The sequence below is a fragment of the Cyanistes caeruleus genome, chromosome 36, assembly GCF_971803275.1.
Source record: "Cyanistes caeruleus chromosome 36, bCyaCae1.hap1.1, whole genome shotgun sequence".
Taxonomy (NCBI): domain Eukaryota; kingdom Metazoa; phylum Chordata; class Aves; order Passeriformes; family Paridae; genus Cyanistes; species Cyanistes caeruleus.
This window is the reverse complement of record NC_141737.1, coordinates 1049808-1077658: the sequence shown is the minus strand read 5'-3', so window position 1 is coordinate 1077658 and position 27851 is coordinate 1049808. Positions and strand designations below refer to the sequence as shown.

General features: G+C 56.4%; 1 protein-coding gene across 1 annotated transcript; it reads left to right on the top strand.

The window, feature by feature from the left end:
- Nucleotides 1–190: 190 nt before the first annotated feature.
- On the top strand, nt 191–27133 carry SCAF1 (SR-related CTD associated factor 1). Its single transcript, XM_086871548.1, has 10 exons — nt 191–2199; nt 3989–4034; nt 5496–5554; nt 7260–7318; nt 8974–9098; nt 12281–15493; nt 17318–17400; nt 19086–19343; nt 23790–23918; nt 26637–27133. The coding sequence occupies exons 1-10, from the start codon at nt 2074–2076 to the stop codon at nt 26868–26870; spliced, it is 4332 nt and encodes a 1443-aa protein (XP_086727674.1). The 5' UTR covers nt 191–2073; the 3' UTR covers nt 26871–27133.
- The last annotated feature ends 718 nt before the right edge of the window (nt 27134–27851 follow it).

Here is a 27851-nt window from a genome sequence, read left to right as displayed (position 1 = left end):
TTGGGGGGGATCGAGGGGATTTGAGGCGGGAAAAGGGGGGATTTGAGGGGGGATCGGGAGATTTGGGGGAAAAAAGGAGGATTTGGGGTACGGGGAGGGGATTTGGGAAGGAAAATGAGGATTTTTTTTGGGGGGGGGTGCGGGGTTAAAAGGATTTGGGTTAAAAAAAGGCGATTTTGGGATGCGGAGATTGGGGTTTGGGGGGCGGGGGGGAGGAATTTGGGGGTGAGGGGAGGAGATTTGGGGTGAGGGGAGGGAATTTTGGCTGGGAAATTGAGGATTTTTGAGGAAAAACCGAGGATTTTGGTGGTGAAATTGAGGATTTTGGGGGTGAAATTGAGGATTTTGAGGGTAAAATTGAGGATTTTGAGTTAAAAATTGAGGATTTTGGGGCAAAATCGATGATGATGGGGGTGAAATTGAGGATTTTGAGGTAAAACCGAGGATTTTGGGGGTGAAATTGAGGATTTTGGGGGTGAAATTGAGAATTTTGAGGGTAAAATTGAGGATTTTGGGGGTGAAATTGAGGATTTTGAGGTAAAATTGAGGATTTTGAGGGAAAAATTGAGGATTTTGGGGCAAAATCGATGATATTGGGGGTAAAATTGAGGATTTCAGGGGTGAAATCGATGATTTTTGGGGTAAAATTGAGGATTTTGGGGTTGAAATTGAGAATTTTGAGGTAAAATTTAGGATTTTTGGGGTAAAATCGATGATTTTGGTGGTGAAATTGAGGATTTTTGGGGTAAAATCGATTTTGGGGTGGGAAATTGAGGATTTTTGAGGTAAAACCGAGGATTTTGAGGGTAAAATTGAGGATTTTGAGGGTAAAATTGAGGATTTTGAGGTAAAAATTGAGGATTTTGGGGCAAAATCGATGATATTGGGGGTAAAATTGAGGATTTCAGGGGTGAAATCGATGATTTTTGGGATGAAATTGAGGATTTTTGGGGTAAAAGCGATGATTTTGGGGGTGAAATTGAGAATTTTGAGGTAAAATTGAGGATTTTTGAGGTAAAACCGAGGATTTTGGGGGTGAAATTGAGGATTTTGAGGTAAAATCGATGATTTTGGGGTAAAACCGATGATTTTGGGGGTGAAGTTGAGGATTTTTGTGGTAAAATCGATGATTTTGGGGTGAAATCGATGATTTTTGAGGTAAAACCGAGGATTTTGGGTGGGAAATTGAGGATTTTTGGGGTAAAATTAGGGATTTTGGGGTAAAACCGATGATTTTGGGGGTGAAATTGAGGATTTTGGGGTTGAAATTGAGGATTTTGGGTGGGAAATTGAGGATTTTGAGGTAAAATTAGGGATTTTGGGGTAAAATCGAGGATTTTTGGGATGAAATTGAGGATTTTTGGGGTAAAAGCGATGATTTTGAGGTGAAATTGAGGATTTTGGGGTTGAAATTGAGAATTTTGAGGTAAAATTTAGGATTTTTGGGGAAAAATCGATGATTTTGGTGGTGAAGTTGAGGATTTTTGGGGTAAAATTGAGGATTTTGGGGTAAAATCGATGATTTTTGGGTTAAAACTGAGGATTTTTGGGGTAAAATTATGGTTTTTGAGGTAAAAATCGAGGATTTTGGGGTAAAACCGATGATTTTTGGGGTAAAACCGATGATTTTGGGGGTGAAATTGAGGATTTTTGGGTAAAATTAGGGATTTTGTGGTAAAATCGATGATTTTTGGGGTAAAATTGAGGTGTTTGGGGTAAAACTGAGGATTTTGGTGGTAAAATCGATGATTTTTGGGTTAAAACCGAGGATTTTTGGGGTAAAATTACGGTTTTTGAGGTAAAAATCGAGGATTTTGGGGTAAAATCGATGATTTTGGGGGTGAAATTGAGGATTTTTTGGGTAAAACCGATGATTTTGGGGGTAAAATTGAGGATTTTTGGGTTAAAACCGTGGATTTCGGAGGAGAATTTCGATGCAAAAATTGAGGATTTTTGGGGGGTAAAAAGGAAATAAACCCCGGGAAAAGCAGGAAAAGGGGGATGGAAGATGAAGAACGGAGATTTTTGGGGTAAAATCCCCTTTTTTCCCCATTTCCAGGCCGTCGCCGTCCCATGGAGGAGGAGGAGAAGCCCCCCCGGGGGGGGGAGGACCCGGCAGGGCCGGGCGAGGACGGGGGGGGACCTGGGGGGGCCCCCCCAGAACCTGAGGGGTCCCTGAGACCCAGCCAGGGGCTGCTGGTGAGACTGGGAGGGGCTGGGACCCCCCCCGAGGGGATTTTGGGGAGCTGAAACCCCCCAGATGGATTTTGGGGTCATTTTTGGGGGGCTGGGACCCCACTGAGGGGATTTTGGGGGGGATTTGGGACCCTCAGGATGGATTTTGGGGGGATTTGTTACCCCCTGAGGGGATGTTGGGGTCAATTTTGGGGGGCTGGGACCCCGCTGAGGGGATTTGGGGGGGGTTTGGGACCCCCCCTGAGGGGATTTTGGGGGGCTGGGACCCCCCTGAGGGATTTTGGGGTCATTTTTGGGGGGCTGGGACCCCCCCGAGGGGATTTTGGGGGGATTTGGGACCCCCCAGATGGATTTTGGGGTCATTTTTGGGGGGCTGGGACCCCCCTGAGGGGATTTTGGGGTCAATTTTGGGGGGCTGGGACCCCCTGAAGGGATTTTGGGGGGATTTGAGACCCCCTGAAGGGATTTTGGGGGGGTTTGGGACCCCCATGAGGGGATTTTGGGGGGTGTTTGGGTCCCTTCCGATGGATTTTGGGGGGATTTGGGACCCCCTGAGGGGATTTTGGGGTCATTTTTGGGGGGCTCAGAGCCCCCTGAGGGGATTTTGGGGGATTTGGGACCCCCCAGATGGATTTAGGGGTCAATTTTGGGGGGCTGGGATCCCCCTGAGGGGATTTTGGGGTCATTTTTGGGGGGGTTTGGGACCCCCTGAGGGGATTTTGGGGAGCTGGGACCCTCTTGAGGGGGTTTTGGGGGGGCTGGGACCCCCCTGAGGGATTTTGGGGGGGTTTTTGGGTGATTTTGGGGTGGGTTTGGGTGGTTTGGGGTGGTTTTTTGGGGTGTTTTGGGGTGTTTTGGGGTGTTTTTGGGGTGTTTTTGGGGTGTTTTGGGGTGTTTTTTGGTGTTTTTTGGGTTTTTTTGGGGTGTTTTTGGGTGTTTTGGGGGTTTTTTGGGTGTTTTTTTGGGTGTTTGGGGTGTTTTTGGGGTGTTTTGGGGTTTTTTGGGGTGTTTTGGGTGTTTTTGGGTGTTTTGGGATGTTTTTTTGGGTGTTTTTCGGTGTTTTTGGGTGTTTTGGGGTGTTTTTGGGGAGGTTTGGGATGATTTTGGGAGGTTTTGGGTGGTTTTGGGATGATTTTGGGTGTTTTTTGGGTGTTTTGGGGGTTTTTTGGGTGTTTTTTTGGGTGTTTGGGGTGTTTTTGGGGTGTTTTTGGGAGGTTTGGGATGATTTTGGGGTGATTTGGGGAGGTTTGGGATGATTTTGGGAGGTTTTGGGTGGTTTTGGGGTGTTTTGGGGTGTTTTTTGGGTTTTTTGGGTGTTTTGGGGTGTTTTTGGGTGTTTTTTGGGGTGTTTTGGGGTGTTTTTTGGGTGTTTTTGGGTGTTTTTGGGGTGTTTTGGGGTGTTTTGGGGTGTTTTTGGGGTGTTTTTTGGGTGTTTTGGGGTGTTTTGGGGTGTTTTTGGGGTGTTTTTGGGTGTTTTGGGGTGTTTTTGGGTGTTTTTTGGGGTGTTTTGGGGTGGTTTTGGGTGTTTTTTGGGGTGTTTTTGGGGTGTTTTTTGGGTTTTTGGGGTGTTTTTGGGTGTTTTTGGGGTGTTTTGGGGTGTTTTGGGGTGTTTTTTGGGTGTTTTTGGGTGTTTTTTGGGTGTTTTGGGGTGTTTTTGGGGTATTTTTCGGGTGTTTTTTGGGTGTTTTTGGGTGTTTTGGGGTGTTTTGGGGTGTTTTGGGTGTTTTTGGGTGTTTTGGGGTGTTTTTTGGGGAGCTTTGGGATGATTTTGGGGTGTCCCCTCCCCCCACAGAAGGCCCTGCAGCGCCTGGTGAGCGGCGGCTTCGTCTGGGGACAAGGTGAGGGGTCCTGGTGTCACCTGGTGTCACCTGGGGGGTCCCTGATGTCACCTGGGGGGTCCCTGATGTCACCTGGTGTCACCTGGGGGGGTCTCAGGGTCACCTGGGGGGTTTTAGGGTCACCTGGGGGGGTCTCAGGGTCACCTGGGGGGTCCTGATGTCACCTGAGGGGTCCCTGATGTCACCTGAGGGGTCCTTGATGTCACCTGAGGGGTCCTGGTGTCACTTGGGGGGGTCTCAGGGTCACCTGAGGGGTCCCTGATGTCACCTGGGGGGTCCCTGATGTCACCTGGGAGTCCCTGATGTCACCTGAGGGGTCCCTGATGTCACCTGGTGTCACCTGGGGGGGTCTCAGGGTCACCTGGGGGGGTCCCTGATGTCACCTGGGAGTCCCTGGTGTCACCTGGTGTCACCTGGGGGGGTCTCAGGGTCACCTGGGGGGTCCCTGATGTCACCTGGGGGTCCCCATTGCCTCTGGGTGCACCCCCAGTCCCCCCCAGTCCCTCCCAGTCCATCCCAGTCCCCCCCAGTCCCCCCCAGTCCCTCCCAGTCCCCCCCAGTTCAATCCCAGTCCCTCCCAGTCCATCCCAGTCCCTCCCAGTCCATCCCAGTCCCCCCCAGTCCCCCCCAGTCCCTCCCAGTCCCCCCCAGTTCAATCCCAGTCCCTCCCAGTCCATCCCAGTCCATCCCAGTCCATCCCAGTCCATCCCAGTTCAATCCCAGTTTATCCCAGTCCCCCAGTCCCATCCCAGTCCCCCCCAGTCCCCCCCAGTCCCTCCCAGTCCCTCCCAGTCCCTCCCAGTCCATCCCAGTCCATCCCAGTCCCTCCCAGTCCCTCCCAGTCCCCCCAGTCCCCCCCAGTCCCCCCAGTTCTCATTGTCTGTCTCTGCAGAGCACCCCTGGAAGCCCCCCAGTCCCCCCCAGTTCCCTCCCAGTTCAATCCCAGTCCCCCCCAGTCCCTCCCAGTCCATCCCAATCCAATCCCAGTTCAATCCCAGTCCCTCCCAGTCCCTCCCAGTCCCCCCAGTCCCCCCAGCTCTCATTGTCTGTCTCTGCAGAGCACCCCTGGAAGCCCCCCAGTATCCCCCAGTTCAATCCCAGTCCATCCCAGTCCCCCCAGTTCTCATTGTCTGTCTCTGCAGAGCACCCCTGGAAGCCCCCCAGTATCCCCCAGTTCAATCCCAGTCCATCCCAGTCCATCCCAGTCCCTCCCAGTCCATCCCAGTCCATCCCAGTTCAATCCCAGTCCCTCCCAGTCCCCCCAGTTCTCATTGTCTGTCTCTGCAGAGCACCCCTGGAAGCCCCCCAGTATCCCCAGTCCCTCCCAGTCCCTCCCAGTCCCCCCAGTTCTCATTGTCTGTCTCTGCAGAGCACCCCTGGAAGCCCCCCAGTATCCCCCAGTCCATCCCAGTCCCTCCCAGTCCCCCCAGTCCCCCCAGTTCTCATTGTCTGTCTCTGCAGAGCACCCCTGGAAGTCTCCGCGGCAGCGCCGGTGCTGGGGAGCCCGGCCCGAGGCCCCGGTGAGTGACCAGTTCAGACCAGTTCAGACCAGTTCAGACCAGTTCAGACCAGTTCAGACCAGTTCAGACCAGTTCAGACCAGTTCAGCCCAGTATGGCCCAGTTCAGCCCAGTATGGCCCAGTTCAGCCCAGTATGGCCCAGTTCAGCCCAGTATGGCCCAGTTCAGACCAGTATGGCCCAGTATGGCCCAGTATGGCCCAGTATAACCCAGTTCATCCCAGTTCATCCCAGTATGGCCCAGTTCATCCTGATTCCATCCCAGTTCATCCCAGTTCATCCCAGTTCAGCCCAGTATAACCCAGTTCATCCTGATTCCATCCCAGTTCATCCCAGTATGGCCCAGTATGGCCCAGAATAACCCAGTTCATCCCAGTTCAGCCCAGTATGGCCCAGTATGGCCCAGTTCAGCCCAGTATAACCCAGTTCATCCCAGTATGGCCCAGTTCAGACCAGTTCAATCCCAGTTCATCCCAGTATGACCCAGTTCATCCCAGTATGGCCCAGTTCAATCCTAATCCCATCCCAGTTCAATCCCAGTTCAATCCCAGTTCAATCCCAGTCCATCCCAGTTCATTCCCAGTATGGCCCAGTTCATCCCAGTTCATCCCAGTTCAATCCCAGTTCAATCCCAGTCCATCCCAGTCCATCCCAGTCCCTCCCAGTTCATCCCAGTCCATCCCAGTCCATCCCAGTCCATCCCAGTCCATCCCAGTCCATCCCAGTCCATCCCAGTCCCTCCCAGTTCATCCCAGTCCATCCCAGTCCATCCCAGTCCATCCCAGTCCATCCCAGTCCATCCCAGTTCAATCCCAGTCCATCCCAGTTCAATCCCAGTCCCCCCCAGTTCATCCCAGTTCAATCCCAGTTTATCCCAGTCCCTCCCAGTCCATCCCAGTCCCTCCCAGTCCATCCCAGTCCATCCCAGTCCATCCCAGTCCATCCCAGTTCAATCCCAGTCCATCCCAGTCCATCCCAGTCCATCCCAGTCCATCCCAGTCCATCCCAGTTCCCCCCAGTTCAATCCCAGTCCATCCCAGTCCATCCCAGTTCCCCCCAGTTCAATCCCAGTTCAATCCCAGTCCATCCCAGTCCATCCCAGTCCATCCCAGTCCATCCCAGTTCAATCCCAGTCCATCCCAGTTCAATCCCAGTCCCCCCCAGTTCATCCCAGTTCAATCCCAGTTTATCCCAGTCCCTCCCAGTCCATCCCAGTCCCTCCCAGTCCATCCCAGTCCATCCCAGTCCATCCCAGTCCATCCCAGTTCAATCCCAGTCCATCCCAGTCCCTCCCAGTCCATCCCAGTCCATCCCAGTCCATCCCAGTCCATCCCAGTCCATCCCAGTCCATCCCAGTCCATCCCAGTCCATCCCAGTCCATCCCAGTTCAATCCCAGTCCATCCCAGTCCATCCCAGTCCATCCCAGTCCATCCCAGTCCATCCCAGTCCATCCCAGTTCAATCCCAGTTCAATCCCAGTCCATCCCAGTCCATCCCAGTTCAATCCCAGTTCAATCCCAGTCCATCCCAGTCCATCCCAGTCCATCCCAGTCCATCCCAGTCCATCCCAGTTCATCCCAGTCCATCCCAGTCCATCCCAGTCCATCCCAGTCCATCCCAGTTCAATCCCAGTCCATCCCAGTCCATCCCAGTCCATCCCAGTTCCCCCCTGACCCAAATCCGGGTTTTTTCCCCCCAAATTCGCAGCTCGGGGAGGCCTCGGGGGCCCCGGGGGCGGCTCTGGAGCAGCAGCTGCAGCTCAGCGGGTGAGTGGGGACCCCAAAAACCCCGGGGGGACCCCAAAATCACCCGGGGGACCCCAAAAACACCGGGGGACCCCAAAAACACCGGGGGGACCCCAAAATCACCCAGGGGACCCCAAAAACCCCGGGGGGACCCCAAAAACCCCGGGGGGACCCCAAAATCACCGGGGGGACCCCAAAAACACCCAGGGGGGACCCCAAAAACCCCGGGGGGACCCCAAAATCTGAGTGGGGACCCCAAAAACACCGGGGGGACCCCAAAATCTGAGTGCAGACCCCAAAAATCCGGGGGGATCCCAAAAACCCCAGTGGGACCCCAAAAACACCCAGGGGGACCCCAAAATCTGGGGGTTCAGTTTTAGGGGATTCCCCAAACCCCAGGGTTGATTTTTGGGGTCCCAGGGTGATTTTGGGGTCCCATGGTGATTTTGGGGGTCCCACGGTGATTTTGGGGTCCCCTCCGGGGGTCCCATGGTGATTTTGGGGTCCCTTTTTGGGGGTCCCAGGCTGATTTTGGGGTCCCTTTTTGGGGGTCCCAGGCTGATTTTGGGGGTCCCTTTCGGGGGTCCCATGGTGATTTTGGGGTCCCAGGTTGATTTTGGGGGTCCCTTTTGGGGTCCCAAGCTGATTTTGGGGTTCCTTTCGGGGGTCCCATGGTGATTTTTGGGGTCCCATGGTGATTTTGGGGTCCATTTCGGGGGTCCCAGGATGATTTTTTGGGGTCCCAGGCTGATTTTGGGGTCCCATGGTGATTTTGGGGTCCCAGGCTGATTTTGGGGGTCCCTTTTGGGGTCCCATGGTGATTTTTGGGGCCCCATGGTGATTTTGGGGGTCCCAGGCTGATTTTGGGGGTCCCAGGGTGATTTTGGGGTCCCTTTCGGGGGTCCCATGGTGATTTTGGGGTCCCATGGTGATTTTGGGGGTCCCAGGCTGATTTTGGGGGTCCCAGGGTGATTTTTGGGGTCCCAGGGTCATTTTTTGGGGTCCCAGACTGATTTCGGGGGTCCCAGACTGATTTCGGGGGTCCCAGGGTCATTTTTTGGGGTCCCAGGCTGATTTTGGGGGTCCCTTTTGGGGTCCCAAGCTGATTTTGGGGTCCCTTTCGGGGGTCCCACGGTGATTTTTGGGGTCCCATGGTGATTTTGGGGTCCCCTCCGGGGGTCCCAGGTTGATCTTGGGATCCCAGGCTGATTTTGGGGGTCCCCATGGTGATTTTGGGGTCCCTTTCGGGGGTCCCACGGTGATTTTGGGGTCCCCTCTGGGGGTCCCAGGCTGATTTTGGGGTCCCCTCCGGGGGTCCCATGGTAATTTTGGGGTCCCTTTCGGGGGTCCCAGGCTGATTTTGGGGTCCCAGGGTCATTTTTTGGGGTCCCAGGCTGATTTGGGGGTCCCTTTTGGGGGTCCCATGGTGATTTTGGGGTCCCCTCCGGGGGTCCCAGGCTGATTTTTGGGGTCCCATGGTGATTTTTGGGGTCCCCATGTTGATTTTGGGGTCCCACGGATTTTGGGGTCCCCTGCGGGGGTCCCAGGGTGATTTTGGGGTCCCTTTCGGGGGTCCCATGTTGATTTTGGGGTCCCATGATGATTTTGGGGTCCCTTTTGGGGGTCCCACGGTGATTTTGGGGTCCCCTGCGGGGGTCCCGGCCGTGTCCCCGCAGTGGGGAGGGGTCTCCCGAGGACGAGGAGCTGGAGTTGGTGGCCGAGGTTCGCCTGGCGGATCTGGGGGGGCTCGCGGCCGCCTCGGGGCTCCTGCGCCGGGACCGGCCCTGGAGGGTCCCCAAAGGTGGGGAGGGGTCCCGGGGGGGTTTTGGGGGGTCCTGGGGGGATTTGGGGGGTCCCGGGGGGGTTTTGGGGGGTCCTGGGGGGGTTTTGGGGGGAATTTGGGGGGGATTTTGGGGGGATTTTGGGGGGTCCTGGGGGATTTTGGGGGGTTTGGGGAGGGGCTCCTGCGCCGGGACCGGCCCTGGAGGGTCCCCAAAGGTGGGGAGGGGTCCTGGGGGGGTCCTGGGGGGATTTTGGGGGGGATTTGGGGGGATTTTGGGGGGTCCTGGGGGGATTTTGGGGGGTCCCGGGGGGATTTTGGGGGGGATTCGGGGAATTTGGGGAGGGTTTTGGGGGATTTGGGGGGTTTGGGGAGGGGCTCCTGTGCAGGGACCGGCCCTGGAGGGTCCCCAAAGGTGGGGAGGGGTCCCGGGGGGGTCCTGGGGGGATTTTGGGGGGATTTTTGGGGGGTCCCGGGGGGGTTTTGGGGGGGTCCCAGGGGATTTTGGGAGGGATTTTGGGGGGTCCTGGGGGGATTTTGGGGAGTCCCGGGGGGGTTTTGGGGGGTCCCGGGGGGGTTTTGGGGGGATTTTGGGGGGTCCTGGGGGGATTTTGGGGGGTCCCGGGGGGGTTTTGGGGGGTCCCAGGGGATTTTGGGAGGGATTTTGGGGGGTCCTGGGGGGATTTTGGGGGGTCCCGGGGGGGTTTTGGGGGGATTTTGGGGGGTTTTGGGGGGGTTTTGGGGGGTCCCGGGGGGGTTTTGGGGGGATTTGGGGGGTCCTGGGGGGATTTTGGGGGGTCCCGGGGGATTTTGGGGGGTCCCGGGGGGGTTTTGGGGGGTCCCAGGGGGGTCCTGGGGGGAATTTGGGGGGTCCTGGGGGGATTTTGGGGGGTCCCGGGGCGGTTTTGGGGGGTCCTGGGGGGATTTTGGGGGGTCCTGGGGGAATTTGGGGGGGTTTTGGGGGGGGTTTTGGGAGGATTTTGGGGGGTTTGGGGAGGGGCTCCTGTGCTGGGACCGGCCCTGGAGGGTCCCCAAAGGTGGGGAGGGGTCCCGGGGGGGTCCCGGGGGGGTTTTGGGGGGTCCCGGGGGGGTTTTGGGGGGTCCTGGGGGGATTTTGGGGGGATTTTTGGGGGGTCCTGGGGGTTTTGGGGGGATTTTGGGGGGTTTGGGGAGGGGCTCCTGCGCCGGGACCGGCCCTGGAGGGTCCCCAAAGGTGGGGAGGGGTCCTGGGGGGGTCCTGGGGGGATTTTGGGGGGGATTTGGGGAATTTGGGGAGGATTTTGGGGGGTTTGGGGAGGGGCTCCTGTGCCGGGACTGGCCCTGGAGGGTCCCCAAAGGTGGGGAGGGGTCCCGGGGGGATTTGGGGGGTCCTGGGGGGGTCCCGGGGGGGTTTTGGGGGGTCCTGGGGGGATTTTGGGGGGTCCTGGGGGGATTTGGGGGGTTCTGGGGGGGTCCTGGGCGGATTTTAGGGGAATTTGGGGGGGTTTGGGGGCGATTTTGGGGAGATTTTTGGGAGACTTTGGCAGAATTGGGGAGGATTTTGGGTCAAAACCTCGGGATTTTGGGGTAAAACCTGGGGATTTTGGGGTAAAATCTCGGGATTTTGGGTTAAAACCTCGGGATTTTGGGTGTAAACCTCGGGATTTTGGGTTAAAACCTCGGGATTTTGGGTTTAAACCTCGGGATTTTGGGGTAAAACCTCGGGATTTTGGGTTAAAACCTGGGGATTTTGGGTTAAAACCTCGGGATTTGGGTTAAAATCTCGGGATTTTGGGTGTAAACCTCGGGATTTTGGGTTAAACCTGGGGATTTTGGGTGTAAAACCTGGGGATTTTGGGTTAAAACCTCGGGATTTTGGGTTAAAACCTGGGGATTTTGGGGTAAAACCCTGGGATTTTGGGTCAAAACCTCGGGATTTTGGGTTAAAACCTCGGGATTTTGGGTTAAAACCTGGGGATTTTGGGTGTAAAACCTCGGGATTTTGGGTCAAAACCTCGGAATTTTGGGTTAAAACCTGGGGATTTGGGTTAAAACCCCGGGATTTTGGGTTAAAACCTCGAGATTTTGGGTTAAAACCTCGGGATTTTGGGTTTAAACCTCGGGATTTTGGGTTAAAACCCCGGGATTTTGGGTTAAAACCTCGGGATTTTGGTGTAAAACCCCGGGATTTTGGGTTAAAACCTGGGGATTTTGGGTTAAAACCTCGGGATTTTGGGTTAAAACCTCGGGATTTTGGGTTAAAACCTCGGGATTTTGATGTAAAACCTCGGGATTTTGGGTTAAAACCTCGGGATTTTGGGTTTAAACCCCGGGATTTTGGGTTAAAACCTGGGGATTTGGGTTAAAACCCCGGGATTTTGGGGTAAAACCTCGGGATTTTGGGTTAAAACCTGGGGATTTTGGGTTAAAACCTCAGGATTTTGGGTTAAAACCTCGGGATTTTGGGTTAAAACCTCGGGATTTTGGGTTTAAACCTCGGGATTTTGGGTTAAAACCCCGGGATTTTGGTGTAAAACCTCGGGATTTTGGGTTAAAACCTTGGGATTTTGGGTTAAAACCCCGGGATTTTGGGTTAAAACCTCAGGATTTTGGGTTAAAACCTGGGGATTTTGGGTTAAAACCTCGGGATTTTGGGTGTAAACCCCGGGATTTTGGGTGTAAAACCTCGGGATTTTGGGTTAAAACCTCGAGATTTGGGTTAAAATCTCGGGATTTTGGGTTAAAACCTCGGGATTTTGGGTTTAAACCCCGGGATTTGGGTTAAAACCCCGGGATTTTGGGTTAAAACCTCGGGATTTCGGTGTAAAACCTCGGGATTTTGGGTTAAAACCTCGAGATTTGGGTTAAAACCTGGGGATTTTGGGTTAAAACCTCGGGATTTTGGGTTAAAACCTGGGGATTTTGGGTTAAAACCTCGGGATTTTGGGGTAAAACCCCGGGATTTTGGGTTAAAACCTCGGGATTTTGGGTTAAAATCTTGGGATTTTGGTGTAAAACCTCGGGATTTTGGGTTAAAACCTCAGGATTTTGGGTTAAAACCTGGGGATTTTGGGGGATTTTGGGTTAAAACCTCGGGATTTTGGTTAAAACCTCGGGATTTTGGGTTAAAACCCCGGGATTTTGTGGGATTCTCTCCCCAGTTTCCCAGGGCAGGGGGAGGGGGTCTCACTCTGTTTCCCCCCTCCCCAAATTTCCCCCCCCAGGCCACCTCCCCGGCTCCTCCTCCCGCCGCTGCCGCGTCCCCCCCTCCCCCCCCGGCCCCCCCGCCGGCGCCCCCCCTCCCCCTCCTCATCCTCACCGCCCCCCCCGCCGCGCCCCTCCCCCCACCCCCACCCCCCCCCGCCCCCGCCGCCCCCGGGGACCCCGAGCGGCCGCTCCGGGGGGTCCGGGGGGACCCCAACAACAACAACAGCGACCCCCCCAACCTCCCCCCGCCCCTCGGGACCAACCCTCCCGCTCCCACCCTCCGGAAAAAGCCGATTCTTCCTCTTCCTCCTCTTCCTCTTCCTCCTCCTCCTCCTCCTCCCGCTCTTCCTCCGCCTCTTCTTCCTCTTCCTCCTCCTCCTCCTCCTCCTCGGGCCCCCCGCCCGTCTCCGCCCGGCCCCGCTCGCCTTCCCTGGATATTTATGATCCTTTCCACCCCACGGACGAGGAGAACCCGGCTTTGGGGGGCGCCGCCGGGAACCCCCCGGAATTCGGCTACGGCAACGCCGGCAACGCCGGCGGCACCGGCAACGCCACCGGAACCGCCGCCGGCACCGGCACCGGAACCGGAACCGGCGCCGCCTCCTCTTCCTCGCCGGGCAAAGAGGCCGAAGGGCGGCAGGACCAGAAGTACGACCCCTTCGACCCCACGGGCTCCAACCCCAGCTCGTCCCCCAGCAGCCCCGAGGAGGAGGAGGAGGAGGAGGAGGAGGAGGAGGAAGAGGAAGAGGAGGAGGAAGAGGAAGAGGAGGAAGAGGAGGAGGAGGAGGAGGAAGAGGCGCCGGCGCTCGCCGACGTTTCCCACAGCATCCGAGAGACTTTGGCCGGCATCTACGACGACAACAGCCTGAGCCAGGACTTCGAGAAAGATCCGGAACCGGGACCCCCCAAAACTCCCCCCAACCCGCCCGGCGCCGACTCCACGCTGCCCGAGGAGGAGGAGGAGGAGGAGGAGGAGGAGGAGGAGGAAGAGGAAGAGGAGGATGAGGAGGAGGAAGAGCGGGACGAAGGCTCCTCCGCCCCGCCGGAGCCGCGCCGCCGCGTCTTCGTGGTGGATCTGGGCGGCAAAGGCCGCGCCGAGAGCGAGGCTCACCCCAAATTCGACGGCAAACTCTCGCTGGAGGTGGTGACCCCCGGCAACCCCAAACCTCCCCAAATCCCGCCGGCCCCGCCCCAAAAAACCGCCGGATCCGGCGGCGGCGGCGGCGGCGGCGGCTCGGGCGCGGCGGCCAAAGCGGCGCGGCACCGCGGCCGCCGGGAGTGGAACGCGCCGGGGGACTCGGAGATCGAGGAGGGCGAGATCGTGCAGCCGGAGGAAGAGCGCTTCAGCCCTCCCCGCGCCTTCCGCGGCGCCGCCGGCGGCGTCACCGGCACCACCGCCGCCCGCGGCCGCGCCGCCGAGCCCCGCGCCGCTCGCCTCCCCGAGGGCGGCGACGATTTCCTGTCGCTGCACGCCGATTCGGACGAGGAAGGCGATTTCGGCGCCGAATCCCAACCGGATCCGCGGTGGAAAAGCGGCGCCGGCGGCGCCGGCACCGGTTCCGACCTGCGGCGGAAAATCCTCAGCCAACGCCGGCTGCGCGCGCCGCCGTCGCCGCGCTCGCCCTCGGCCGCCTCGCGGAAGAAACCCAAACGCTCCCGCGAACGCGCCGGCGGCACCGGCGGCACCGGTTGGGCCAAGAAAGCTCCGGAAGCGATGCCGAAACCCAAAGAGCGTCACCGCCGCCGCGCCTCCCGCTCCCGCTCCCGCCGGCGCTCGTGGTCGCGGCGCTCCCGCTCGCGCTCCAAGCGGCGCTGCCGCCGCTCGGGCAGCTCGGCGCGCTCGCGGCACAAGGAGAAACACCGCGGCGAGAAGAAGAAGAAGAAGCAGCGCTCGCGCTCGCGGGATCGCCGGGCGGCGCGGCGCGACGGCAAAACCGACAAGAGCGGCGGTGGCGACGCGACGTCGTCGTCGCGGCGTCGCGAGGCCAGGGCGGTGGTGCCGCCCTCGGTGCAGGAGTTGAACGATTCGGATCTTTTCGCCATCAAAAGGACCATCACGGTGAGCCGGCGCGGCGGGGCGACGCCGGAAGCCAAACGCGAGGTTCTCTACGATTCCGAAGGGTTGAGCTTCGAGGGTTTCTCGGACCGCGAGCACGCCGAGGCGCCGGCGCGGAAAAACGAGGCGCGGCCGGAGAGCGGCAAGAAGGAGAAGGAGCGGAAACGCGGGCGCGGCGAGGAACGAGCGACGACAACAACAGCAACAACGAGGGAAAAATACAAGAAAAAATTCAAGGAATACCCGGAAAACACCGAGAAAAACAAGGAGAAACAACGGGAAAAATCGGCGAGGAAAGCCAAGGCGGCGGCGGCGGCGGAAACGGCGGCGCCGAAAGCGGCGGCGACGGCGGCGGCGCCGCGGAAGGTGAAGCTCCAATCCAAGGTGTCGGTGTTGATCCGGGAAGGCGTCAGCTCCACCACGGCGGCGGCGGCGGCGGCGGCGGCGGCCGGGAAGGAAAGCGGCGGCGCCGGCATCGCGGTGAAATTCGCCCGCGACGCCGAGAGCCGCGCTCCCTTCTTAAAAACCGAAGAGAAACAAGCGGAAAAAACAACCCAAAAAACCGAGGGGACCCCCGGCGGCGCCAAAACCCGCAAGGCGAAACCCCCCAAAACCAAGGGAGGGGCGAAGAAGACGAAGGCGAAGACCAAGGGCGAAACTCGCAAGAAGAGGAAAACCAAAACCAAAACGGCGCTGAAGAAATCCAAGGCCGACAGCTGCAGCCAAAACCCCTCCACCCCCACCCTGCGCCTCCCCCAAAAAGCCGAAACCCTCTGGTCCGGCTCGGAAAAATCCGCCGGGGGTACCCCCAAACCCCCAAGCCCGACGGTTGTGACCCCGAAACAAGCGGCGGCGGTTGTTGCCGCGGCGGCGGCGGCGGCGCCGGCCGAGCGGGAGTTGACGCCGGATTCGCAGACGGTGGACAGCAGCTGCAAGACGCCCGACGTGTCCTTCCTCCCCGAGGAGGAGGAGGAGGAGGAGGAAGGGGCCGGAGGAGCCCAACAGGCGGCCGGGGAGGAAGGGACAGGCGGAGGGGAGGCGGCGGGAGGGGAGCCGGAGGCCGACAGTCGGTGCCCGGGGAAGGAGGAGGCGGCGAGGCCGGCGGTGCCGGCGGTGCCGGGGGGATGGAGCCTGCAGGGAGGAGTGGATTGCGCCGCCAGCGGGGTGTTGGCACGTAGGTGACGGGGTGGTGACGGGGTTTTTGGGGTGTTTTTGGGGGTTTTGAGTTTTTTTGGGATTTTTTTGGGGTTTTTTTGGGGTTTTTTTGGATTTTTTGGGGGATTTTTTTTATTTTTTGGGGTGTTTTTTGGGGTGGTTTGGGTGGTTTTGGGGTGGTTGGGGTGGTTTTGGGGTGTTTTTGGGGGTTTTGGGGTTTTCTGGATTTTTTGGGGATTTTTTTGGATTTTTGGGGGATTTTTTTGGGGTTTTTTGGATTTTTTTGGGGTTTTTTTGGGTTTTTTTTTTTTATTTTTCGGGGATTTTTTTTATTTTTTGGGGTGTTTTGGGTGGTTTTGGGGTGTTTTGGGGTGTTTTTGGGGGTTTTGGGGTGTTCTGGGGTTTTTTGGGATTTTTTGGGGGTTTTTTGGATTTTTTGGGGATTTTTTTGGGGTTTTTTTTTATTTTTTGGGTTTTTTTTTTATTTTTTGGATTTTTTTTGGGTGTTTTGGGGTGTTTTGGGTTTTTTGGGGATTTTTTTGGATTTTTTTGGGGTTTTTTTGGGTTTTTTTTTGATTTTTGGGGGGATTTTTTTTTTTTTTGGGTGTTTTGGGGTGTTTTTTGGGGTGGTTTGGGTGGTTTTTGGGGGTTTTGGGGTGTTTTGGGGTGTTCTGGGGTTTTTTGGGATTTTTTTGGGGGAATTTTTTGGGGATTTTTTTGGGGTTTTTTGGGGATTTTTTTTTTGTTTTTTTGGGGTTTTTTTGGATTTTTTGGGGGATTTTTTTTATTTTTTGGGGTGTTTTGGGGGGTTTTGGGGTGGTTTTGGGGTGGTTTGGGGGTTTTTGGGGGTTTTTGGGGTGTTCTGGGGTTTTTTGGGGATTTTTTTGGGATTTTTTTGGGGTTTTTTTTTATTTTTGGGGGGATTTTTTTTTTATTTTTTGGGGTGTTTTGAGGTGTTTTGGGGTGTTTTTTGGGGTGGTTTGGGTGGTTTTGGGGTGGTTGGGGTGTTTTTGGGGGTTTTGGGGTTTTTTGGGGTTTTTTTGGAATTTTTTTTTATTTTTTTTTTTATTTTTTTGGGGTTTTTTTTGATTTTTTGGGGTTTTTTTTATTTTTTGGATTTTTTTGGGGTGTTTTTTGGGGTGGTTTGGGTGGTTTTGGGGTGTTTTGGGGAGGTTTTGGGGTTTTGGAGTATTTTGGTTGTTTTTGGGCTGTTTCGGGGTGTTCCGGGGTGTTTTTGGGCGGTTCCGGGGTGTTTTTGGGCTCTTTTTGGGCTGGTTTTGGGCTGTTTTGGGCTGTTCCGGGGTGTTTTTGGGGTGTTCAGGGGCTGTTTTGGGCTGTTTCGGGGTGTTTTTGGGCTGTTTTGGGCTGTTTTTGGGTGTTTTGGGGCTGTTCCGGGGTGTTCCGGTGTGTTTTTGGGCTGTTCCGGGGTGTTTTTGGGCTGTTTTGGGGTGTTTTTGGGCTGTTTTCGGTGTGTTCCGGGGTGTTTTGGGCTGTTTCAGGGTGTTTTGGGCTGTTTTGGGGCTGTTTCAGGGTGTTTTGGGCTGTTCCGGTGTGTTTTTGGGCTGTTTTTGGCTGTTTTGGGGCTGTTCCGGGGTGTTCCGGTGTGTTTTTGGGCTGTTCCAGGGTGTTTTGGGCTGTTCCGGGGTGTTTTGGGCTGTTTTGGGGTGGTTTTGGGCTGTTCCGGGGTGTTTTGGGCTGTTTCAGGGTGTTTGGGGCTGTTTCGGGGTGTTTTTGGGCTGTTTTGGGCTGTTTCAGGGTGGTTTTGGGCTGTTTTGGGGCTGTTCCGGGGTGTTCCGGGGTGTTTTTGGGGTGTTCAGGGGCTGTTCCGTGTGTCCCCCGGCAGTGACGGCGTTGTTGTTCAAGATGGAAGAGGCCAACCTGGCCAGCAGGGCCAAGGCGCAGGAGCTGATCCAGGCCACCAACCAGGTGGGGAGGGGACCCCAAAATCCGGGGCTGGGACCCCCAAAATCCGGGTCTGGGACCCCCAAAATCCGGGGCTGGGACCCCCAAAATTGGGGAGTGGGATCCCCAAAATCCGGGGGGTGGGACCCCCAAAATTGGGGGGTGGGATCCCCAAAATCCGGGGGTGGGACCCCCAAAATCCGGGGCTGGGACCCCCAAAATCCGGGGCTGGGACCCCCAAAATCGGGGGGTGGGATCCCCAAAATCGGGGGGTGGGACCCCCAAAATTGGGGGGTGGGACCACCAAAATCGGGGGGTGGGACACCCAAAATCGGGGGGTGGGACCACCAAAATCGGGGGTGGGATCCCTAAAATTGGGGGGTAGGACCCCAAAATCCGGGGCTGGGACCCCCAGAATTGGGGGGTGGGATCCCCAAAATCGGGGGGTGGGGCCCCCAAAATCGGGGGGGAGAGGGGGCGGGGGGAGCCCTAAAATTTTGGGGTGGGATCCCCAAAATCCGGGGCTGGGACCCCCAAAATTGGGGAGTGGGACCCCCAAAATCGGGGGGTGGGATCCCCAAAATCGGGGGGCGGGGCCACCAAAATCGGGGGGCGGGGGGAGCCCTAAAATTGGGGGGGGAATCCCCAAAATCCGGGGCTGGGACCCCCAAAATCCGGGGCTGGGACCCCCGAAATTGGGGGGGAGAGGGGGCGGGGGGAGCCCTAAAATTGGGGGGTGGGACACCCAAAATCGGGGGGTGGGATCCCCAAAATTAGGGGGCGGGGGAGCCCTAAAATAGGGGAGGGGGATCCACAAAATCCGGGGCTGGGATCCCCAAAATCGGGGGGAAGAGGGGGCGAGGGAAGCCCCAAAATTGGGGGCTGAGAACCCCAAAATTGGGGGGTGGGATCCCCAAAATCGGGGGGGAGAGGGGGCGGGGGGAGCCCTAAAATTGGGGGGTGGGACACCCAAAATCGGGGGGTGGGATCCCCAAAATTGGGGGGTGAGAACCCCAAAATCCGGGGCTGGGACCCCCAAAATCGGGGGGTGGGATCCCCAAAATCTGGGGCTGGGATCCCCAAAATCGAGGGGAAGAGGGGGCAGGGGAAGCCCCAAAATCAGGGGGTGGAATCTGCAAAATCCGGGGGTGGGACCCCCGAAATTGGGGGGTGGGATCCCCAAAATTGGGGGGCGGGGGAGCCCTAAAATCGGGGAGGGGGACCCCCAAAATTGGGGGGTGGGATCACCAAAATTGGGGGGTGGGACCCCCGAAATTGGGGGCTGAGAACCCCAAAATCGGGGGGTGGGACCCCCGAAATTGGGGGGTGGGACCCCAAAATTGGGGGGTGGGACCCGCAAAATCGGGGGGTGGGACCCCCAAAATTGTGGGGGAGGGGAAACTGGGACCCCCCCCCCCCAAACCGGGGTGGGGGGGGATGGGGGAGGGGATTGTCCAGGTACCCCAAAAAAAAGGCTGAGACCCCCCCAAAAATTACAGGGACCCCCCCAAAAATTACAGGGACCCCCCAAAATTACGGGGACTCCCCCAAAAATTACGGGGACCCCCAAAATTTACGGGGACCCCCCCCAAAATTTACGGGGACCCCCAAAAATTACAGGGACCCCCCAAAATTACGGGGACCCCCAAAATTTATGGGGACCCCCCAAATTTACAGGGACCCCCCCCCCCAATTTTATTTTTTGGCAGATCCTGAGCCACACCAAGGCCGCCCCTCCCCCCCTGGGCCCCCCCGGGGCCCCCCCGGGACCCCCGGGCCCCCCCCACGCCCCTCCCCCCTTCCTGCTGCCCCTCGGGGGGGGCCCCCCCGCGCCCCCCACCCCCACCCTGCCCGGCTTGGGGGGCGCGGGGGGGCCCGGGGGGGGCGCGGGGGGAGCCCCCCCCCTGTACGGAGCCGCGGCCGGAGGGGACAGGAGGGACAGCGAGGGCAGGGGGGACAGCGACAAGGTCAGGGGGGGCACTTGGGGGGTCCTGGGGGGCGTTTGGGGGGCATTTGGGGGGTCCTGGGGGTGTTTGGGGGGGCGTTTGGGGGGTCATAGGGGGCATTTGGGGGGTCCTGGGGGGTCCTGGGGGGCGTTTGGAGGGTCCTGGGGGGCACTTGGGGGGTCCTGAGGGTGTTGGGGGGTCCTGGGGGTGTTTGGGGGGCTCAGGAGGGACAGCGAGGGCAGGGGGGACAGCGACAAGGTCAGGGGGGGCACTTGGGGGGCACTTGGGGGGTCCTGGGGGGCGTTTGGGGGGGTCCTGGGGGGCGTTTGGGGGGTCCTGGGGGGCACTTGGGGGGTCCTGGGGGGCATTTGGAGGGTCCTGGGGGGCACTTGGGGGGACAGTGAGGGCAGGGGGGACAGCGACAAGGTCAGGGGGGGCACTTGGGGGGTCCTGGGGGTGTTTGGGGAGGATTTGGGGGGTCCTGGGGGGTGTTTGGGGGGTCCTGGGGGGTCCTGGGGGGCGTTTGGGGGGTCCTGGGGGGCGTTTGGGGGGTCCTGAGGGTGTTTGGGGGGGTCCTGGGGGGTATTTGGGGGGTCCTGGGGGGTCCTGGGGGTGTTTGGGGGGTCCTGGGGGCGTTTGGGGGGTCCTGGGGGGCGTTTGGGGGGGTCCTGGGGGTGTTTGGGGGGTCCTGGGGGGGTTTGGGGGGTCCTGGGGGGTGTTGGGGGGGTCCTGGGGGGTCTTTGGGGGGTCCTGGGGGGTGTTTGGGGGGCGTTTGGGGGGTCCTGGGGGGTCTTTGGGGGGCTCGGGAGGGACAGCGAGGGCAGGGGGGACAGCGACAAGGTCAGGGGGGGCACTTGGGGGGTCCTGGGGGGCATTTGGGGGGGTCCTGGGGGGTCCTGGGGGTGTTTGGGGGGTCCTGGGGGGCACTTGGGGGGTCCTGGGGGGCGTTTGGGGGGTCCTGGGGGGCATTTGGAGGGTCCTGGGGGGCACTTGGGGGGTCCTGAGGGTGTTGGGGGGTCCTGGGGGGTATTTGGGGGGGTCTTTGGGGGGCACTTGGGGGGACAGTGAGGGCAGGGGGGACAGCGACAAGGTCAGGGGGGGCACTTGGGGGGTCCTGGGGGGCGTTTGGGGGGTCCTGGGGGGCGTTTGGGGGGTCCTGGGGGGTGTTTGGGGGGTCCTGGGGGTGTTTGGGGGGGTCCTGGGGGTGTTTGGGGGGGTCCTGGGGGGACAGTGACAAGGTTGGGGGCACTGGGGGGGTGATGGGGGTCACAGGGGTGGGGGGAGGGGCTGCTGGGGTTACCCCAGGTTGGTTCAGATGACCCCTGAGTGACCCCCACGTGACCCTGAGTGACCCCTGAGTGACCCCCGCGTGACCCTGAGTGACCTCTGTGTGACCCCTGAGTGACCCCTGCGTGACCCTGAGTGACCCCTGAGTGACCCCGTGACCCTGAGTGACCTCTGTGTGACCCCTGAGTGACCCCCACGTGACTGAGTGACCTCTGTGTGACCCCCATGTGACCCTGAGTGACCCATGTGTGACCCCTGTGTGACCCCACGACCTTTGCGTGACCCCGTGACCCCTGAGTGACCTTGTGACCCCTGAATGACCCCATGACCCCTGTGTGACCCCATGACCTTTTCGTGACCCCTGAATGACCCCCGTTTAACCCCTGCAGTACCTGAAGAAGCTGCACACGCAGGAGCGGGCGTGTGACCCCTGTGTGACCCCTGTGTGACCCCATGACCCCTCAGTGACCCCGTGACCCCTGAATGACCCCGTGACCCCTGAGTGACCCCTGTTTAACCCCTGCAGTACCTGAAGAAGCTGCACACGCAGGAGCGGGCGTGTGACCCCGAGTGACCCCATGACCCCTGAGTGACCCCATGACCCCTGAGTGACCCCATGACCCCTGAGTGACCCCGTGACCTTTGCGTGACCCCATGACCCCTGAATGACCCCTGTTTAACCCTTGCAGTACCTGAAGAAGCTGCACACGCAGGAGCGGGCGTGTGACCCCGAGTGACCCCATGACCTTTGTGTGACCCCGTGACCCCTGAGTGACCCCGTGACCCCTGAATGACCCCGTGACCCCTGAGTGACCCCTGAATGACCCCTGTTTAACCCCTGCAGTACCTGAAGAAGCTGCACACGCAGGAGCGGGCGTGTGACCCCGAGTGACCCCATGACCTTTGCGTGACCCCATGACCCCTGACTGACCCCGTGACCCCTGAATGACCCCTGAATGACCCCTGTTTAACCCTTGCAGTACCTGAAGAAGCTGCACACGCAGGAGCGGGCGTGTGACCCCTGAGTGACCCCGTGACCCCTGTGTGACCCCGTGACCCCTGAGTGACCCTGTGACCCCTGAATGACCCCTGAATGACCCTCGTTTAACCCCTGCAGTACCTGAAGAAGCTGCACGCGCAGGAGCGGGCGTGTGACCCCTGAGTGACCCCTGTGTGACCCCATGACCCCTGTGTGACCCCGTGACCCCTGACTGACCCCGTGACCCCTGAGTGACCCCGTGACCCCTGAATGACCCCTGAATGACCCCTGTTTAACCCCTGCAGTACCTGAAGAAGCTGCACACGCAGGAGCGGGCGTGTGACCCCTGAGTGACCCCGTGACCCCTGAGTGACCCCGTGACCCCTGTGTGACCCCTGAGTGACCCCATGACCCCTGAGTGACCCCATGACCCCTGTGTGACCCCTGTGTGACCCCATGACCTTTGCGTGACCCCGTGACCCCTGAATGACCCCTGAGTGACCCCGTGACCCCTGAGTGACCCCGTGACCTTTGCGTGACCCCATGACCCCTGTGTGACCCCGTGACCCCTGAATGACCCCCGTTTAACCCCTGCAGTACCTGAAGAAGCTGCACACGCAGGAGCAGGCGTGTGACCCCGAGTGACCCCATGACCCCTGTGTGACCCCGTGACCCCTGAGTGACCCCGTGACCCCTGAATGACCCCTGTTTAACCCTTGCAGTACCTGAAGAAGCTGCACACGCAGGAGCGGGCGTGTGACACTGAGTGACCCCATGACCCCTGTGTGACCCCGTGACCTTTGCGTGACCCCGTGACCCCTGAGTGACCCCCGTTTAACCCCTTGCAGTTCCTGAAGAAGCTGCACACGCAGGAGCAGGCGTGTGACCCCGAGTGACCCCATGACCCCTGTGTGACCCCATGACCTTTGCGTGACCCCGTGACCCCTGAGTGACCTTGTGACCCCTGAGTGACCCCATGACCCCTGAGTGACCCCGTGACCCCTGAGTGACCCCTGAATGACCCTTGTTTAACCCCTGCAGTACCTGAAGAAGCTGCACACGCAGGAGCGGGCGTGTGACCCCGAGTGACCCCTGTGTGACCCCTGTGTGACCCCATGACCCCTGAATGACCCCGTGACCCCCGAATGACCCCTGTTTAACCCTTGCAGTACCTGAAGAAGCTGCACACGCAGGAGCGGGCGTGTGACCCCTGTGTGACCCCATGACCCCTGTGTGACCCCGTGACCCCTGAGTGACCCCATGACCCCTGACTGACCCCATGACCCCTGAGTGACCCCTGAGTGACCCCTGTTTAACCCTTGCAGTACCTGAAGAAGCTGCACACGCAGGAGCGGGCGTGTGACCCCGAGTGACCCCATGACCTTTGCGTGACCCCATGACCTTTGCGTGACCCCATGACCTTTGCGTGACCCCTGAGTGACCCCGTGACCCCTGAGTGACCCCTGTTTAACCCCTGCAGTACCTGAAGAAGCTGCACACGCAGGAGCGGGCGTGTGACCCCGAGTGACCCCTGTGTGACCCCATGACCCCTGAGTGACCCCATGACCCCCGAGTGACCCCGTGACCCCCGAATGACCCCTGTTTAACCCTTGCAGTACCTGAAGAAGCTGCACACGCAGGAGCGGGCGTGTGACCCCCGAGTGACCCCATGACCTTTGCGTGACCCCGTGACCCCTGAATGACCCCGTGACCCCTGAATGACCCCTGAGTGACCCCCGTTTAACCCCTGCAGTACCTGAAGAAGCTGCACACGCAGGAGCGGGCGTGTGACCCCTGTGTGACCCCGTGACCCCTGAGTGACCCCATGACCCCTGTGTGACCCCATGACCTCTGTGTGACCCCGTGACCTTTGCGTGACCCCGTGACCCCTGAATGACCCCTGTTTAACCCTTGCAGTACCTGAAGAAGCTGCACACGCAGGAGCGGGCGTGTGACCCCGAGTGACCCCATGACCCCTGTGTGACCCCATGACCCCTGTGTGACCCCGTGACCCCTGAATGACCCCTGTGTGACCCCGTGACCCCTGAATGACCCCCGTTTAACCCTTGCAGTACCTGAAGAAGCTGCACACGCAGGAGCGGGCGTGTGACCCCTGTGTGACCCCTGTGTGACCCCGTGACCCCTGTGTGACCCCGTGACCCCTGAGTGACCCCTGAATGACCCCTGTTTAACCCTTGCAGTACCTGAAGAAGCTGCACACGCAGGAGCGGGCGGTGGAGGAGGTGAAGCTCGCCATCAAACCCTTCTACCAGCGCAAGGACATCACCAAGGACGAGTACAAGGACATCCTGAGGAAGGCCGTGCACAAGGTGGGGCCGGAATTGGGGAGAAAAAGGGGGAAAACGGGAAAAAACGGTGAAAAAATGGGAAAAATCGGTGAAAAAATGGGAAAAATCGGACAAAAAATGTGCAAAATGTGCCCAAAAATGGGTAAAACGTCCCCAAAATGGACATCCTGAGGAAGGCCGTGCACAAGGTGGGGCCGGAATTGGGGAGAAAAAGGGGGAAAACGGGAAAAAACGGTGAAAAAATGGAAAAAATCGGTGAAAAAATGAGAAAAATCGGATAAAAAATGGGTGAAATGCACCCAAAAATGGGGAAAATCAGCCCAAAATGGAGAAAATCAGCCCAAAATGGCCATCCTGAGGAAGGCCGTGCACAAGGTGGGGCCGGAATTGGGGAGAAAAAGGGGGAAAACGGGAAAAAACGGTGAAAAAATGGGAAAAATCGGCGAAAAAATGAGCAAAATTGGACAAAAAATGGGGAAAATGTGCCCAAAAATGGGGAAAACGTCCCCAAAATGGCCATCCTGAGGAAGGCCGTGCACAAGGTGGGGCCGGAATTGGGGTGAAAAAGGGGAAAAACAGGAAAAAACGGTGAAAAAACGGGAAAAATCAGTGAAAAAATGGGAAAAATCGGCGAAAAAATGGGAAAAATCGGCGAAAAAATGAGCGAAATTGGACAAAAAATGGGGAAATTATCCCCAAAATTGAGAAAATTGGCCCAAAATGGAGAAAATCAGCCCAAAATGGACATCCTGAGGAAGGCTGTGCACAAGGTGGGGCCGGAATTGGGGAGAAAAAGGGGAAAAATGGGAAAAAACGGTGAAAAAATGAGCAAAATCGGATAAAAAATGGGGAAATTATCCCCAAAATAGAGAAAACTGGCTCAAAATGGAGAAAATTGGCCCAAAAATGAGCAAAATGTGCCCAAAAATGGGGAAAACGTCCCCAAAATGGCCATCCTGAGGAAGGCCGTGCAGAAGGCGGGGCCGGAATTGGGGTGAAAAAGGGGAAAAACGGGAAAAAACGGTGAAAAAGTGGGAAAAATCGGCGAAAAAATGGGAAAAATCGGTGAAAAAATGAGAAAAATCGGATAAAAAATGGGGAAAATGTGCCCAAAAATGGAGAAAATTGGCCCAAAATAGAGAAAATCAGCCCAAAATGGCCATCCTGAGGAAGGCCGTGCACAAGGTGGGGCCGAAATTGGGGAGAAAAAGGGGAAAAATGGGAAAAAACGGTGAAAAAATGGGAAAAATAGGTGAAAAAATGGGGAAATTATCCCCAAAATAGAGAAAACTGGCCCAAAATGGAGAAAATTGGCCCAAAAATGAGCAAAATGTGCCCAAAAATGGGTAAAACGTCCCCAAAATGGCCATCCTGAGGAAGGCCGTGCACAAGGTGGGGCTGAAAATGGGGAGAAAAAGGGGAAAAATGGGAAAAAACGGTGAAAAAATGGGAAAAATCGGACAAAAAATTCCCAAAAAATCCAAAAAAAATCCCAAAAAATCCCAAAAAATTCCCAAAAATTCCAAAAAAATTCCCAAAACTTTTTATTTATCCCCAATTTCTTTTTTTTCCCTCCCCTCCCCAGATCTGCCACAATCCCAAAAAATCCCCCCCAAATCCCCAAAAAGATCCCCAAAAAAACGCTGAAAAATCCCCCAAAAATCTCCAAAAAATGCCCCAAAAAACCCTAAAAAATCCCCAAAAAATGCCAAAAAAACCCCCAAAAAATTCGTAAAAAATCCCCCAAAAAATATCCAAAAAATCCCAAAAATCCCAAAAAAAATCTCAAAAAATTCCTAAAAATTCCCCAAAAAACCCCCCAAAAATCCCCAAAACATTCCCAAAAAACGCCCAAAAAATCCCAAAAAATCCCCAAATATTCCCAAAAAATCCAAAAAAAATTCCTAAAAAGTCCCCAAAAAACCCCAAAGAAATCCCCAAAACATTCCCAAAAAACGCCCAAAAAATCCAAAAAAAATCCAAAAAATAACCTAAAAAATTCCCAAAAAATCCCCAAAAAATCTCAAAAAATTAGCAAAAAACCGCTAAAAAAATCCCAAAAAATTCCCAAAAGTTCCCCAAAAAATCCCAAAAAATCCCCAAAAAATTCCCAAAAAAAACCCCCATAAAATCCAAAAAAATTCGCAAAAAATCCCAAAAAAATACCCAAAAAACCAAAAAAAAAATCCCAAAAATTCCCCAAAAAAATCTCAAAAAATTCCTAAAAATTCCCCAAAAAACCCCCCAAAAATCCCCAAAACATTCCCAAAAAAACGCCCAAAAAATCCCAAAAAATCTCCAAAAAAACCCTAAAAAATTCCCCAAAAATCCCCAAAAAATCCCCAAAAAACCCCCAAAAGATCCTAAAAAATTCTCCAAAAATCCCCCAAAAAACCCCCCGAAAACCCCAAGAAATCCCCAAAAAAACCCCAAAAAATCCCAAAAAATCCCCGAAGAAATCCCCAAAAAACCCCCCAAAACCCCCCAAAAAATCCTGCAAATCCCACCAAAAATTCCCAAAAAACCCCCAAAAAATAAATAAAAAACTCCCCAAAAAACTCCCCAAAAAATTCCAAAAAAACTCCTAAAAAATTCCCAAAAAATCCCAAAAAAATCCCAAAAAATCCCAAAAAATCCCAAAAAAATCCCAAAAAAATCCCCAAAAAATCCCAAAAAAAATCCCATAAAATCTCCAAAACTTTTTATTTATCCCCAATTTCTTTTTTTCCCCCTCCCCAGATCTGCCACAGCCGCAGCGGCGAGATCAACCCCGTCAAGGTGAACAACCTGGTGTGCGCCTACGTCCAGCGCTACAAATACTTCCGGAAGCGCGGCCGCAAGGGGGGAGGGGCGGGCGGGGGAGGGGCGGCAGGACCCCCCCCCGAAGATTCCGGGGGACCCCCCACTCAAGGTGGACCCCCGAAAGATTTAGGGGATAAACCCCCCCCAATCCTTCCCCTCCCCCCGCTGTAAATACCCCAAAAATCCCCTCCCTCCCCCCTCCCCCGGATAAAAAATGGTATCGCCCATTTTAGCATGGATTTTGGACAGCCCCTCCCCCCCACCCGTAAAAAATCCCGGTTTTTTCCCCAAAATTCCCGTTTTTTCCGAGCTGGAATTTCCTCCTTGGAGTTTTTTTTTTTCCTCCCCACCCTCCCCCACCCCCTCTCATCCCATCCCCCACACCCCCAAAAAACAAATTAATTCTGTGATAAAATCGCCTTTAGCCACGCGGAGCCGCTGTCCTGATTTCGGGGGAATCGGGGCTGGGGGGGGCACGAGAGTTGGGGGGGAAAAGTGGAAAAATTGGGAGGGGACGCCTGGAAAAAATTGGGGGGGAAAGGTGTGAAAATTGGGTGAAAAATCTGCAAAAATTGGGGTGGGAAACGGTAAAAATTGGGATTAAAAACCCCAAAAATTGGGGTGGGAAACGGTAAAAATTTGGATTAAAAACCCCAAAAATTGGGGTGGGAAACAGTAAAAATTGGGATTAAAAACCCCAAAAATTGAGTTTAAAAACACCAAAAATTCGGGTAGGAAACCCCAAAAATTTGGGTGGGAAACGGCAAAAATTTGGATTAAAAAGTCCAAAAATTGGGTGAAAAATCTGCAAAAATTGGGGTGGGAAACCCCAAAAATTTGGGTGGGAAACGATAAAAATTGGGATTAAAAACCTCAAAAATTGAGTTTAAAAACACGAAAAATTGGGTGAAAAAACTCCAAAAATTGGGGTGGGAAACGGTAAAAATTGGGATTAAAAACCCCAAAAATTGAGTTTAAAAACACCAAAAATTGGGGTGGGAAACGGCAAAAATTTGGGTGGGAAACCGTAAAATTTGGATTAAAAAGTCCAAAAATTGAGTTTAAAAACACCAAAAATTGGGTGAAAAGTCTCCAAAAATTGGGATTAAAAACCCCAAAAATTGGGTGAAAAATCTGCAAAAATTGGGGTGG

What these genes read in the sequence shown, in the direction of transcription:
- SCAF1 (XM_086871548.1), top strand. Translation starts at nt 2,074, where the DNA reads ATGGAGGAGGAGGAGAAGCCCCCCCGGGGGGGGGAGGACCCGGCAGGG. An exon ending in GCAGGGGGGACAGCGACAAG is followed by an intron (nt 19,344 to 23,789) that starts GTCAGGGGGGGC and finishes TAACCCTTGCAG; the next exon opens with TACCTGAAGAAGCTGCACAC. An exon ending in TGAGGAAGGCCGTGCACAAG is followed by an intron (nt 23,919 to 26,636) that starts GTGGGGCCGGAA and finishes CCCCCTCCCCAG; the next exon opens with ATCTGCCACAGCCGCAGCGG.